This window comes from Hippopotamus amphibius, chromosome 3 (assembly GCF_030028045.1).
Source record: "Hippopotamus amphibius kiboko isolate mHipAmp2 chromosome 3, mHipAmp2.hap2, whole genome shotgun sequence".
Taxonomy (NCBI): Eukaryota; Metazoa; Chordata; class Mammalia; order Artiodactyla; family Hippopotamidae; genus Hippopotamus; species Hippopotamus amphibius.
Window position 1 is genome coordinate 2,666,459 of NC_080188.1, and position 14,198 is coordinate 2,680,656.

Below are 14,198 nucleotides of genomic sequence, written 5' to 3' on the forward strand. Positions count from 1 at the left end.
GGTCTTCTAATCTAAGTTCAGAATGACTTCTGTCTTCTCTCTCTCCTTTGCCTGATCCGTACCCACATACAGTTCACTTCTAAGTTTTGGTTCTTCGTGCCTCCCTGACACCGCCCTTAATCTTTTGCCCCTTTTCTCTCTAAAGGGTGGGAGATGCCTCATCTATTAACCAGCTCAGGGTAAACAAGCAAGGCATGATGGTTATTATGTTGCTTGATATTCTCATTACTTTTGCCCATCTATCATAAAAATCTTGTATCTGGTTATGCAGATTTGGTATTCTCCTAAGTTCTGTTGCCAGGTTAATGTGAAGAGGAGCATCTGTCCTGCTCCCATCCATCACTCTTCCCTCCCTGCCATCGTCTGCTGGGATAAGAACTCGCGCTCTAGTCAGTACGAAAATGTCCACTCCTCACACCACTGACTTTTCCCTCCAGCCTCATCTCTTATTACTCCACTGCATGTTACACCTTCTTAGCAAACCAGACCGAAAGCTACTCCCATAAAAGTTCTATTTTTCCACCTCCATACTCTTGCTTATGCTAGTTATGTCACACAAAAAGGCAAAAGACGTAAGTCAGAGGCTAGGACAAGTTAAGAAAAAATCTCCCAAGTTTTAGGCCACAGGAAGGACTTATTGAGATGGAGTAAGAAGCCCCCAGTGTCATATTTAGAAACCCCCACAGCTTGACTCAATATTTGTCTGGATTGCCTCTGTGTCTGCGTTAACACTCTCTGTCATTGTTTACCACCTATACCTGATATCTCTGAAGCTTGGTTTCTTTAGAAATCACTAAAGGTAATAATAACCATGATAATAATAATACGTACTTTACAAGATGGCCACGTGGGTTAAAATATAAATTTGATATTATATTATTTCTAAAAAAATTTTTTAAAGATTTTTTATTTACTTATTTTATTTTTGGCTGCATTGGGTCTTCGTTGCTGTGCGCGGGCTTTCTCTAGTTGCAGAGAGCGGGGTCTACTCTTCATTGAGGTGTGTGGGCTTCTCATTGCAGGGGCTTCTCTTGCTGTGGAGCACAGGCTCTAGGCACGTGGGCTTCAGTAGTTGCGGCACATGGGCTCAGTAGTTGTGGCACACGGGCTTAGTTGCTCCACAGCCTGAGGGGTCTTCCCGGACCAGGGATGGAACCTGTGTCCCCTGCATTGGCAGGCGGATTCTTAACCACTGTGCCACCAGCGAAGTCCCTATTTCTAGAAATTTAAGCATTGCATACAGTAGGTACAGAAAACTTATTGATCTTGCTCCTGCCTTGGGTGACCGTTGCCCACATAACTGAAGGGACCTGAGAGCCATGACCATGTGTGGCTGCCAGAGTGAGCCGGGCACAGGAGCAGGGGCCCCAGAGAACAGTCTACTCAGGGGTACACGTCGGCCATTGACCTGAGGGAGGCTCTGAGCCCGGCTGTCCCTCACCCTTAGGTGAAGGACAAGATGGTACGCGTTAGCAGAATAAAACCCTTCACTGTCCTAGAAGTCTGCCTGAGGCAGTCAAAAAGGACTGAAAGCAAATTCAGAAGGACCGGTGCTCTGACCCTGTGCTCAGTCTCTTCGGCCATCTCTCTGTGAGCCGCCTGAAGTCACCCTCCTGACTTTCCTCCCGCCACGCCCTCGCCCTCTCTGAGACCGTGATGACCCTGGAAAGCCTGGGCCCAGAGGCTTAGAGGAGCAGGGACTGCAAGTGGTGAATGAAATGGCCGCAGCCGGCGGGAGGGGAAGACGCAGGCAGGGTCTGAAGTCAGCATCTCTACCATTTTCATTCACCTACACAGTTTCTAAAGCGGTCTTTGTTCCAGGAGAAGTGGAAAAAGAATAAGTAAGGAGAAAATATTGACTTGACAGGGGCGCAGCAATAGCAACACTGTCGGTTTTCAGGGCGTGCTCTCTATTTAAATTTGCTTGAATTCAGTTTCTTCCCTCCTCATTTCTTACTACTTTCTAAGTCTTCTTTCTCCAGCATCTCTCTCTACCTTCTCCTAGCTCAGGAGCCTCCTTTGAGCACTGTTTCTGACATTAGGCTTTTAAACATGTGCTATTAAACACTCTTAACTTGCTGTAATTAAACAAAGGAAGGAAGTCAGTCTGAATGAACGGCAAGCTGGAGAAATAAGCAATTTTTAAGGAAATAAAGTTTTATTACTCTTAAGGATATACTGAAGCTATTGAAAACAGCTCACTTAGGACATGAATGGCTGCCTTAACGCCTACATAAGCACATATTACAGATTTACTGTTTGGAATAAAATATGTATGTGTTTTTCTTGTCTTTTTTGCTGAAGAGCTTTACTCTTTAAATAGACTAACATTTATTTCTCTGCAAATTGCTTAGCAAACATTTTTTTTTTTTCATTTGAATATTGTGGATATTGAGATGTAAATGCAAATCTCAGTTGTTTAAAACTTGATGCTAATGAGGTCAGAGCCACACACTGAATCTCTGTATCTGCCTGTTACCGCTATTGTGTGGCCACAAGTGTGTGAGCAGCCAGCTCTGGTCATAAGAAGCACTGGGGGAGAGGATGCTGGAGAATTCGTCCAGTGCGCCTGCACATAGTTGGAAAATGGCTCTGTTTTGTGAGGCATGAAGCCCTGGTCAGTAGCTTCATCTTTCTTCATGAGTGTCAGCTATCTTGAATTTTAAAGATAATTTTAGCACCTTCATTGTTACTTTAATACTTTATTTATTTGATATTTCAGCTTTCTGCTATGTGGTAGTGTTACTTAAAACGTCCTCTTCTCAGTGACACTTCCTGCATGTGTATTTACGTCTTACTTGTTAAGGCTAATAATCCTAGGTGAGCTTGTGGAATTGCGTCTGAAGGGAAAACAGGGATCCATTTCATGAGATGAGTGATTTTTACAAACTCTCATTTCAACTCAGAGGATGCTTTTTCTCCCTTGATTAAAGTGTGTTTCTCAATTAAATTAAAATGCAGATATAGACCGTCTGTGTTTATGGTTACAATAGAATTATTTAAAGGAGGTGCTAGAGCAGCCTGCTGTTAATATTTCACGCCAGAGCTAGGGGTTTGATTGCCGGGCCAGTGCTGCCAGGTTCCGTTTGCAAGATGCCTTAAAGTGCTGCGAAAACTTAATCGTACTGCTCGGGTTTTATCCTTTTTTGCCCAGTCTCCTCTAGGATGTTAAAAGGAACTGTTTTCCTATATACTTCTTAAGTTATGTCCATGATATTGGAGAAATAGCAAGGGCTAAAACTTGATAACCCCTTGAAGTTGAGTTATGAACAATTTACCGTTTGTTTTAAAGAAATATTTTATTGCACAGAACTGAATCAACTCTTACATCTAAGAGAACCATATGTAACAATTTATTGTGAAATTAAAGATCTGAAAAATTGCTTCAAGAAACTGTTTAGTCCAGCTTTTTAACTTATATTAGAAATATAAAATATTTGTATTAGAAATTGCATCTAATGGTGTGGATTTAATTATGAACCTTCAGTATTTTTTTAGCTTTCTTTTTTTTGGAAGTGTCCTCTCACTTTTCAAACGCGTTGATTAAAATCATTCCTAAATAACTTTTATAACTTAACCTTTTTTCTTTTTTGTTATTTTTAGTGACCTCAGTGAAAACCAAATTCAGGCAATTCCAAGGAAAGCTTTCCGTGGGGCAGTTGATATTAAAAATCTGTAAGTATTTTTTCTAATTGATACTGTTTTTTTTTTCAGTTATTCATTTTCCAGGTTTAATTTATGTTAAACAAAGTGTCAGAGAAAAAATGGTGAAAGCCTATACATCTTTATCCTTTCTTAGGAGAGCTTGTAACACCAAGTTTTAAATTGTTTTCACAAGCTATCTGAAGAAATTCTCGTTTAGAAGATGTCTTGAAACTGAGGCTGTTCAAATTCATTCTTCAAACTTTGTGATTAAGCTTGTGAAATCTAGAGAAATGATTTGATTAAAAGGTATTTACAATGTATTTTCTGCCCCTTACCGTGAGCTTATTTCAGTAGCTCCTTTTTCACTTCTTATCAGTGTTTATTGGAAATGCAGAATATAGACAATTTTTTCTGGAAAGAGTAGGTAATATTTTCTCGTTAGAGATACCTGTGGCCTAGAGCTACAGCTTTTTAAAATAGCTTTTGGATCACTATTTTCATTAAATGCCAACAGTGTGAGAATAAGAACATTGTCTTTCCCTTCGTATGAATACTGTTCTTACATCTTTCCCCCTTATATCTTTATGAAAGAATATTACGTATAGCCTTTTTTAAAAAGAAAAAAAAAAGAAAAGAAAAAACTATGTTTCTGTATTTTCCCTTGATAAATCTTTAATCTGGTGTCTTTTGTAGCTGTGTTTTTTGTAAGTGTAGATAGCTCTTTACATACCAGATTTAAGATCACAGTGGCAATCCTAGTATTATCGATATATATCTTAATAAATTTTAAAATACCTTATTAGCCTTTTAACGTGATGGTTTCTGACTGACCGTGAATCTGAAGTGTAAAACGTTTCCCTTAGCTTTTACTTGAGTTTGGAATGTGGGGGGAGAGGTCCCTGTGTGCTGGGAGTAACTATCAGGAACTCAGTATTTCTCAGCTGGCAGTAAACAGGGCAGGCACTTCAAGAATTAGCCGATGTTCAGAATTCTCCGTGGTGGAATCCAACAATATTTTTCCAGTAGCGAATGTGAGACAGATGTTTTCCTTGGTCAAAGAAGATGACTGTTTATAAAGCTACAAGTTATGGCCTCCACATCGTCTCCTCAATGTAAATTGTTTTTTAGTTAGTACTTTCTAAGTATATAGGTAAAGGCAGAAAAATATGGACTTTAAGTATAAATGTGTAGAGCCATCAAAATCCTGGCCCTAGGTTTTTATGAGCATTTACATGTGAAAGAGATTTTATTTGCTTTTAAATCTCTAATGAAGACTTAGGGACGTTTTCAGATAGACAGACATGTAGGGTATTCAAAGCTGCCTCTGTATGTTATGTCTGGTCAGAACAACATAAAGGTCGCTATATAGCACCTACTCAAGTCTCCTGGATGTCTCTGTAAAAGGACAGGAATGGCCAAAGCTGACCACCCTTTGGGAATGCCACTTGCAGTCTTATGATAGTATTTCCTCTAAAGCCTTAAAACAGGTGGCTTTTAATCTTAGTAAAGATATTCAGGGAATCCAAGTCTGTGAGCAATCCTTCTGCCGTATTTAAGGATGCATTGGGGAGTGAGATACCGGTCGCGGTGGGATTCTTCCTTAATTCCTTGTCATTTATTCTTTACAAATGTGATTGTAGACGTTCAGAGATTAAAAGATAAGGGAGATGCTAGCCGGTGTACTTGGAGGAACGCAGTGTTGATTTCGCAGCAGTTTTGAAATGTTTTTCCCCCCAGCATCGTTCCCCCAGCCACCCTCCACCATTTAAAGGCAGTTGTTAGGTACACTGTGCGGTGAGCTTAGGACTGTCTCAGAATCTTGCAATTTTTTGGTTTTGTAGACATGACAAATCAGTAAACTTCACTGAGCCTTAATTTTTACTTTTATGAAATCAGTATAATAATTTCTTACACTTGTTGTGGTTATTAGAGGAAAAAACATGTGAAAAACCTTAGAACAGTAATCTGCTACAAAATATAGTATAGTGTTCATTCAGCAAGTGTTCACTAATCAACTGCTAGACATTAGCACTGAAAAATATATACTAAGGAGAGAGGAAAGGAGAACATGAACTAATTGGCAATATTGGTAATAGATCAGATAGACCCATGTATATCATGGGGTAATTAGACATGGAGCTGCAAAATGGAAAAAAAGAAATCTATCAGAAAGTACTCAATGAATATACACAAAATCCTGATTTATAAACAAATTAAGTCCAACAGGTACTGAGGAAAGAAAGAGATAAAAGTACTGATATTGCTTGAATTTTTCAGGGAATACTTTAGGAAACAGTTACAGAAAAAAAATATAAAGGAATCTTCAAGGAGGTTGGTTCATACTTTATATTGTTGAGTATTGGCCGGTATAAGCAGGTTGAGAAAGTAAGAATTTATTAAGACCTGTGCAAGGCCTGATTTCTGGGTTTGATTGGACTGGAGGATTGAAATTAAAGTGCGGTGGAGTGTGTGTGTGTGATGTAAGGAATATGACCGTTTTTTCAAGGTGAACCGGTCCTAATTGAGAGTAGCAGCAGTGGTGAGAAGCCCAGCAGTCTGAACATGGAGGAAGCCAAACAGAGTGGTATCCGAATGATTTTAACTCCGGGGGTTTCTGTTCTTATGGAGGAAAGAGGGCTTGAGAAACTATGTGGATGCTGAATGATGGTGGTCACAAGAACAGTGTACTCCTGCTACCCCCACTGCCTTCCATGTAACAGTGTGAAAGACCCCGAGAATAACACTGAAGTGCCACAGTGCGTGTACGGGTTTATTTAATTAAATTGGATCATAGTTACAATTTTCTGGAATTTTACAGTTAAAAGGCATTTTGCTATATTTAAAACATAGGTCAAATTACAGTTATTCAAAAAAGCAGTTCAATTTCATGGAACTTTGTGTTTTATCATTAAAAATGAAGAAAAATATTTGGTAAAATACATTAGAACTGAGAGTAAATTTTAATTCATATTATTAATAAAATGGTAACCGTATGTCATCAAGTAATGACTCAATGAAAGTGTATAAATGTTGACATTATTAATGTTATTAATATTCAGCGTGGGAAGGAGGGGCGTAGTCCTTCGTCCTGTTTCCTGTGCCAGTGTGTGCGTGTACTCGCGTGGTGACATGATGGTTAGTGCTTCCAGTCATTCAGAGAGTAAAAGAGAAAAAAGAAGGCTGCACAGAAGGCATATGTGCTTTAGTTGCATCAAGCCGATATTTTGTATAGCGCAGTCTAAAAGATCCGTCTGTAGGCACGGTGCCGGGTTTATTGGATTTACCACATATTCAGGCCTTATTCAGAGCAAATTCCAGGTATCAGATCTTCACTGGAAGCACTTGCTCTAATCTTGTGGATTGGCTCACTGTGCGCAAGGCAGCATCCTGACAATAGGAAATTGATGCTGTGGAAATTTTGCAAATTCGCAGATCTTATTCTTCTTCCTGCAGGCAAGCCACAGTAAAACTCTTCCAGACAGATGGGCATTTATCTTGCTGTTAAAGATCTCCAGGGAGGACTTCCCATAACTTTTTTGCTTACCTCTATTAATTTCCAAACTGGATTAAAAGGCTTTGTGTTTTATTTTGTTACCCAGTTTTCTCCAGCTGCTACTTAAACCAGTTTCTTATTTCTGGCATTTTAGACAGTGAGAGTTGAGAATAACAAGATCATATTAAAATATCAGCTCAGTCATAGTGTTTATGATAGCCACTGGCGGCACTTTCACATAAGATTTACATCTGTGGTTCTGAACTCTCCAATCAAGTGTGAATTCAAGTACTGGTAGGATATCGTTCCCAAACGATGCCTTGCTAAAATAATAATCGATGTTTACGTGCTTTTCCTTGATAGACTCTGAATATGTGTTTAGTATGTTTTGACACTGACTGCTGAAACCTCGCTGCCTCCTGATCGATTTCTGAACAGGGACGTGGTACAGTGTGCCACTGTTTGTGTACAAGTGTGTACGAGACATTTCCGTTTAATTGAATAATTTAGAAGAATACTCAGAGTATAATAAATCTTGCTTTTTTTGCTGAGTCTTGCAAGCTTATTCTCCAAGTATGTGTTTTATTAATACAAAACTTTTCCAAGAGTCTCTTTTTTATGAGAAATCATTCCTAGTCATGTTATCTTAGAATTTAAGCAAAGAAGTGCAAATATATGAACTTAAAAATCAAATGGATTGCCAATAGTTATTCACATTGCCAAAGCAAACGCTAACATACCTGACAGCTAGTTTCTTTAATCAGTTGAACCTTGATACTTAAAGTGATTAAATTCCAACAAACATCATTTCAGGTAAACTATTTAAAGTACATCATACCTGGCTTTTTATTCTTCTTTCATGCTGCAGTATAGCCTCAAAATGTACTCTGTTCCAAACTTTACTATTTACTGTTCATAAATAAATACATTATTTATCTCTTTGCTTGTATTATACCAATTCCATTAAATTTTCACTGTTATGAATCTTACCCTCCTTTTCCAATAAAACTACCTGTTGGTAAAAAATAGGTTATGGAAAATATTTTATTTATTCTTTTATAACACATTAATTTATAGACAAGGGTTATAAGATGATTTAAGTTGTGAGATGATTTAGCTTGATTCTCTTTGAGTAAGTCATGGTATCATTTGGGAATCAAGACTGTGTGGCCATGACTTTTTAGGAGACAACCCGATTTGGGATACACTGATTATTGGTGACAAGATTAGACAAATAGGAAAGAGAGGGTTATGTTGTTACAAAGCTATTTGTATTATTTAGAAATTTAATTTTTTTTCTGGAACTCTGTCATCTCCAATTTATTTTATTGATCGATTGATTAAAACCCATAGGAGGATGAAAAAGAAAGGAAAGAAACCATAAGAAAAATAAATAAAACTAAAAGCTGGTTCTTTGAGAAGATTAACAAAATTGATAAACCATTAGCCAGACTCATCAAGAAAAAAAGGGAGAAGATGCAAATCAACAGAATTAGAAATGAAAAAGGAGAAGTAACAACAGACACCTCAGAAATACAAAACATCATGAGAGACTACTACAAGCAACTATATGCCAATCAGTTGGATAACCTGGAAGAAATGGATACATTCTTAGAAAAATACAATCTTCCAAGACTGAACCAGGAAGAAATAGAAACCATGAACAGACCAATCACAAGTACGGAAATTGAGGCAGTGATTAAAAATCTCCCAACACACAAAAGCCCAGGACCAGATGGGTTCACAGGCGAATTCTATCAAACATTTCGAGAAGAGTTAACACCTATCCTTCTCAAACTCTTCCAAAATATTGCAGAAGGCGGAGCACTCCCAAACTCATTCTACGAGGCTACCATCACCCTGATACCAAAACCAGGCAAAGATGTCACAAAAAAAGAAAACTATAGACCAATATCACTGATGAATATAGATGCAAAAATCCTCAACAAAATACTAGCTAACAGACTGCAACAGCGCATTAAAAAAATCATACACCATGATCAAGTGGGGTTTATCCCTGGGATGCAAGGATTCTTCAATATACGCAAATCAATCAGTGTGATACATCATATCAACAAATTGAAGGATAAAAACCACATGATCATTTCAATAGATGCAGAAAAAGCTTTTGACAAAGTTCAACACCCATTTATGATAAAAGCTCTCCAGAAAATGGGCATAGAAGGAAATTACCTCAACATAATAAAAGCCATATATGCAAAACCAAAAGCCAACATTGTTCTCAATGGAGAAAAACTGGAAGAATTCCCCCTAAAAACAGGAACAAGACAAGGGTGTCCACTCTCACCACTATTATTCAACATAGTTTTGGAAGTTTTAGCCACAGCAATCAGAGAAGAAAAAGAAATTAAAGGAATCCAAATTGGAAAAGAAGAAGTAAAATTGTCACTCTTTGCAGATGACATGATATTATATATAGAAAACCCTAAAGACTCTACCAGAAAACTGCTAGCACTCATTGATGAGTTTAGTCAAGTAGCAGGATACAAAATTAATGCACAGAAATCTCTTGCATTCCTATACACTAACAACGGAAGAGCAGAAAGAGAAATTAAGGAAACTCTCCCATTCACCATTGCAACCAAAAGAATAAAATACCTAAGAATAAACCTGCCTAAGGAGGCAAAAGATCTGTATGCAGAAAACTTTAAGACATTGATGAAAGAAATCAAAGACGACACAAACAGATGGAGGGACATACCATGTTCCTGGATTGGAAGAATCAACATCGTGAAAATGTCTGTACTACCCAAAGCAATTTACAGATTCAATGCAATCCCGATCAAATTACCAATGGCATTTTTCACAGAACTAGAGCAAGAAATCTTACGATTTGTATGGAAACGCAAAAGACCCCGAATAGCCAAAGCAATCTTGAGAAGGAAAAATGGAGTTGGTGGAATCAGGCTTCCTGACTTCAAACTATACTACAAGGCCATAGTGATCAAGACAGTATGGTACTGGCACAAAAATAGAAAGGAAGACCAATGGAATAGAATAGAGAACTCAGAAGTAAGCCCAAACACATATGGACACCTTATCTTTGAGAAAGGAGGCAAGAATATACAATGGAAAAAAGACAGCCTCTTCCATAAGTGGTGCTGGGAGAACTGGGCAGCAACATGCAAAAGAATGAAATTTGAACACTTCCTAACACCATACACAAAAGTAAACTCCAAATGGATTAAAGACCTACATGTAAGGCCAGACACTATCAAACTCCTAGAGGAAAACATAGGCAGAACACTATATGACATCCATCAAAGTGCCATCCTTTTTGACCCACCTCCTAGAATCATGGAAATAAAATCAAGAATAAACAAATGGGACCTCATGAAACTTAAAAGCTTTTGCACAGCAAAAGAAACCATAAACAAGACTAAAAGGCAACCCTCAGAGTGGGAAAAAATAATTGCCTATGAAACAACGGACAAAGGATTAACCTCCAAAATATACAAGCAGCTCATGAAGCTTAATACCAAAAAAGCAAATAACCCAATCCACAAATGGGCAGAAGACCTAAATAGACATTTCTCCAAAGAAGACATACAGATGGCCAACAAACACATGAAAAGATGCTCAACATCACTAATCATCAGAGAAATGCAAGTCAAAGCCACAATGAGGTATCACCTCACACCAGTCAGAATGACCATCATCACAAAGTCTGGAAACAACAAATGTTGGAGAGGGTGTGGAGAAAAAGGAACTCTCCTGCACTGTTGGTGGGACTGTAAATTGGTACAGCCACTATGGAAAACAATTTGGAGGTTCCTTAAAAAACTACAAATAGAACTACCATATGATCCAGTAATCCCACTACTGGGCATATACCCAAAGAAAACCATAATCCCAAAAGAAACTTGTACCATAATGTTTATTGCAGCACTCTTTACAATAGCCAGGACATGGAAGCAACCTAAATGCCCATCAACAAATGAATGGATACAGAAGATGTGGCATATATATACAATGGAATATTACTCAGCTATAAAAAGGGATGAGATGGAGCTATATGTAATCAGGTGGATAGAACTACAGTCTGTCATACAGAGTGAAGTAAGTCAGAAAGAGAAGGACAAATATTGTATGCTAACTCACATATACGGAATCTAAAAATGGTACTGTTGGACTCAGTGACCAGAACAAGGATGCAGATACAGAGAATGGACTGGAGAACTCGAGGTATGGGAGGGGGCGGGGGGTGAAGGGGAAACTGAGACGAAGCGAGAGAGTAACACAGACATATATATACTACCAACTGTAAAATAGTCAGTGGGAAGTTGTTGTATAACAAAGGGAGTCCAACTCGAGGATGGAAGATGCCTTTGAGGACTGGGGCGGGGGGGGGGGCTTGGGGGGGGGAGTCAAGGAAGGGAGGGAAGATGGGGAGATGTGTATAAAAACGGATGATTGAACCTGGTGTACCCCTCCAAAAAATAAATAAATTAATTTAAAAAAAAAAAAAAAAAAAACCCATAGGAGGAAAATTCACAGTTCTATACTAGGTACATAGAAAGACATGTATTTCACTAGTTTTTCTCACTTCTCTGTTTTTAAATACCAATCTACTGGTTCCTTTTCCTCGATCATCTGCATACTTCATGATGATAAGGGAACAAGGGTTGCTCACATAACATGGAATCAACATGTAACAAGCAGAAGAGTGTAGTATATATATTTTACCATTCAAATGCAAGACTTCCTTTAGCTTTGTCCTATAAATTAGGTCATACTTACCGAATGTCTACTGTAATCAGCTACTTTTCAAGTTTGGTTTACTACATTTCTTGTAATACTTAATTACATACTTTTTATATAGTTGTCATAAAAATAAAATCCATTTATATCAAATTGAAATTGTAACTTTTAGTGTCGCTCGTTCCTTCCTAAAGTTTTTTCAGTAAGCCTGAGGCTGAGGAGACTTTGAGGAGGAGGGGCTTGCTATCTTTAGTGTTAGATTAAATACCACATACAGATCTTCAGTGGGAGGTAGAACCTTCTGAACAAACCTGTAGAGATGGCTCTTCATTTAGATAACAAGCAAATGAAGTTGAGTTTTATGGTATAAGGACCAGGGCCCCTCTTAACATCCAGAATGCTGACTGCGGACCTAGGGGACCGCCAGCAACCTGCAGGTGCCTGGCTTCTTAGGTGTACGAACTCTCAGGCACTCAGCTGATGCCACCATCAGTACCACGGGAACTGTCCGTGGTCCTGTGGCTTGCCTGGTGTGAACTGTAAAAAAGCACACTGAGCTGTGATGCTCCTCAGTAACCGTGGTTGCGTTTGCTACCGGTGACCTCTCCAGCTGCACGTTCCGCTCCTTCTCCAGGGGCCTTAGTGCCCTTGCTTACTGATAGCCTTCTCTCCTGTAAAAATGAATCTACATAACAGATCTTCATCAGCATTTTCCAAAACAAGACAAAACAAACAAAAAACACAAGAAAGTTTGATTGAATATTTGGGGATCTGATTCACACACGTATCAGTGTAAAATAGTCATTGTTGTGATCTTACTGTGGCCATTTGTTGTCCTTGAGCCCGAACAGATCTTTAAATTTCTTGCTTCCCCAACCCTGGACAGCCACCCTTTTCTACCTCTGAGCATTACAATAACCTGCTAATTGAGTTCTGATCTCCAGGTTATATCCTCATCACATAATTTTGACACTGCAGCCAGATTTGCTTTCATAAAGCATTGTTTTTCATCTCATCACTACCTGGTTCAAAAATCTTTCCGCTTATTAAAGCAAAAACACTCTGCCACGGGCATTATGGCAGAGCCTGGGGGATTTAGCAGAATATTGTCTACAGTTGTTCTGCAGGGTCTCCAGGAATGTCACCTCTTCCCTGAGAGAGCAGTGACTTTTATCAAACGCCATGCCGTCTGATCTCTTGAGACGTGTGGACTAGTCCCAACGTTCTGACGTCCATGCAGGCTCCCGGCCCCCTCTCCCACCAAATCTGTGCACGGGTTCTTCGCGCAGATCAGAATGGCCTCTCTTGCAGACATTTACTGTGAACAGTGTAGAACCTCTGCTCACAAATGTTCTCTGAACCAGCCTCCTCCATAGGGAATACCCACGTTTGTTTCTGTCTTACTGGATTCCATCCCTTTTTCAGGGATCAGGGGATTTTTTTCTTTCCCTCACAGGTTTATTTTCACCTCGGATAGTCTCCTGCTTGTCTGAAATTCTCTAACTTTCTTCGTCTGCTGGCTTCTTCCTTGAAACTTGGCCATTAGAAATTCAGCTGAAACCTCCATTCGCAGAGCAAGTAGCTCCTGAGTCTCTTTTCCTAGCCACCTGTGTATCTAGTGAGGGCTTCAGCAACTCAAAAAAATTTGAATCAAGGTTTCACCAAATATTTACTGCCTGTTTTGGATAACTTGTTGAACTTCCGTGAACCTCATTTTCTTGTCTATAACATCGGAATAATGACAATGCCTACCTTTTCAAGTAATTCTGAGAAATAATGAGATGGGTGTACCTGCAGACCCTGCCATTGGGTATGCGCTCAGTAAACGCCAGCAATCATTATTATCTTTCAGCTTCAGTCTCCACCTGCCTTGATTAGTTTGCTTAGACGCACCAGAACAGGAAGGTCAGCGGCGCTTCTTTCCTCCAGGGTCTCTTACCGGCTCTCTTGGAGCTACCTTTAGCCTCCTCCTCATAAACTACCAAATGGACATAACTTTATACCACAGATTATCCTGATAAAAACTGAGATTCTTTATTCCTATGAGAAAGAAAAAAATGTTCCTTGAAACATTGCAGAAGGGTTAAATTCTCAAATAGCGTACATTATTTTGGTTCCCCAGAATAGTCCTTTCCTTGGCTGTTTTCCTCAGTAATGTCCAGGCTCGCGCAGAGGTGCTTTTATGCCGAGGTAAATAATATAGTTGCTGATACTCCTCTCTAGGGTGTTCATTTAGAAGGATGAATTTCCATTCTTCTTGTACCCTCTATATACGATAGCTTAAATCTTGAACTGCTTCTTGAACGATCGTATGTTTAGGTACTGACAGTCCCCTGGA

General features: G+C 39.0%; 1 protein-coding gene across 11 annotated transcripts in view; it reads left to right on the plus strand.

Moving 5' to 3' along the window:
* The window catches only part of SLIT2 (slit guidance ligand 2), a 364,105-nt gene that overhangs the window by 221,556 nt on the left and 128,351 nt on the right, over positions 1 to 14,198 (plus strand). For all 11 annotated transcript variants that reach the window (XM_057726063.1, XM_057726060.1, XM_057726062.1 and 8 more), the window contains one exon: positions 3,604 to 3,675. In XM_057726063.1, coding sequence (XP_057582046.1) covers positions 3,604 to 3,675 — 72 coding nt within the window. The remainder of the gene's footprint in view (positions 1 to 3,603; positions 3,676 to 14,198) is intronic.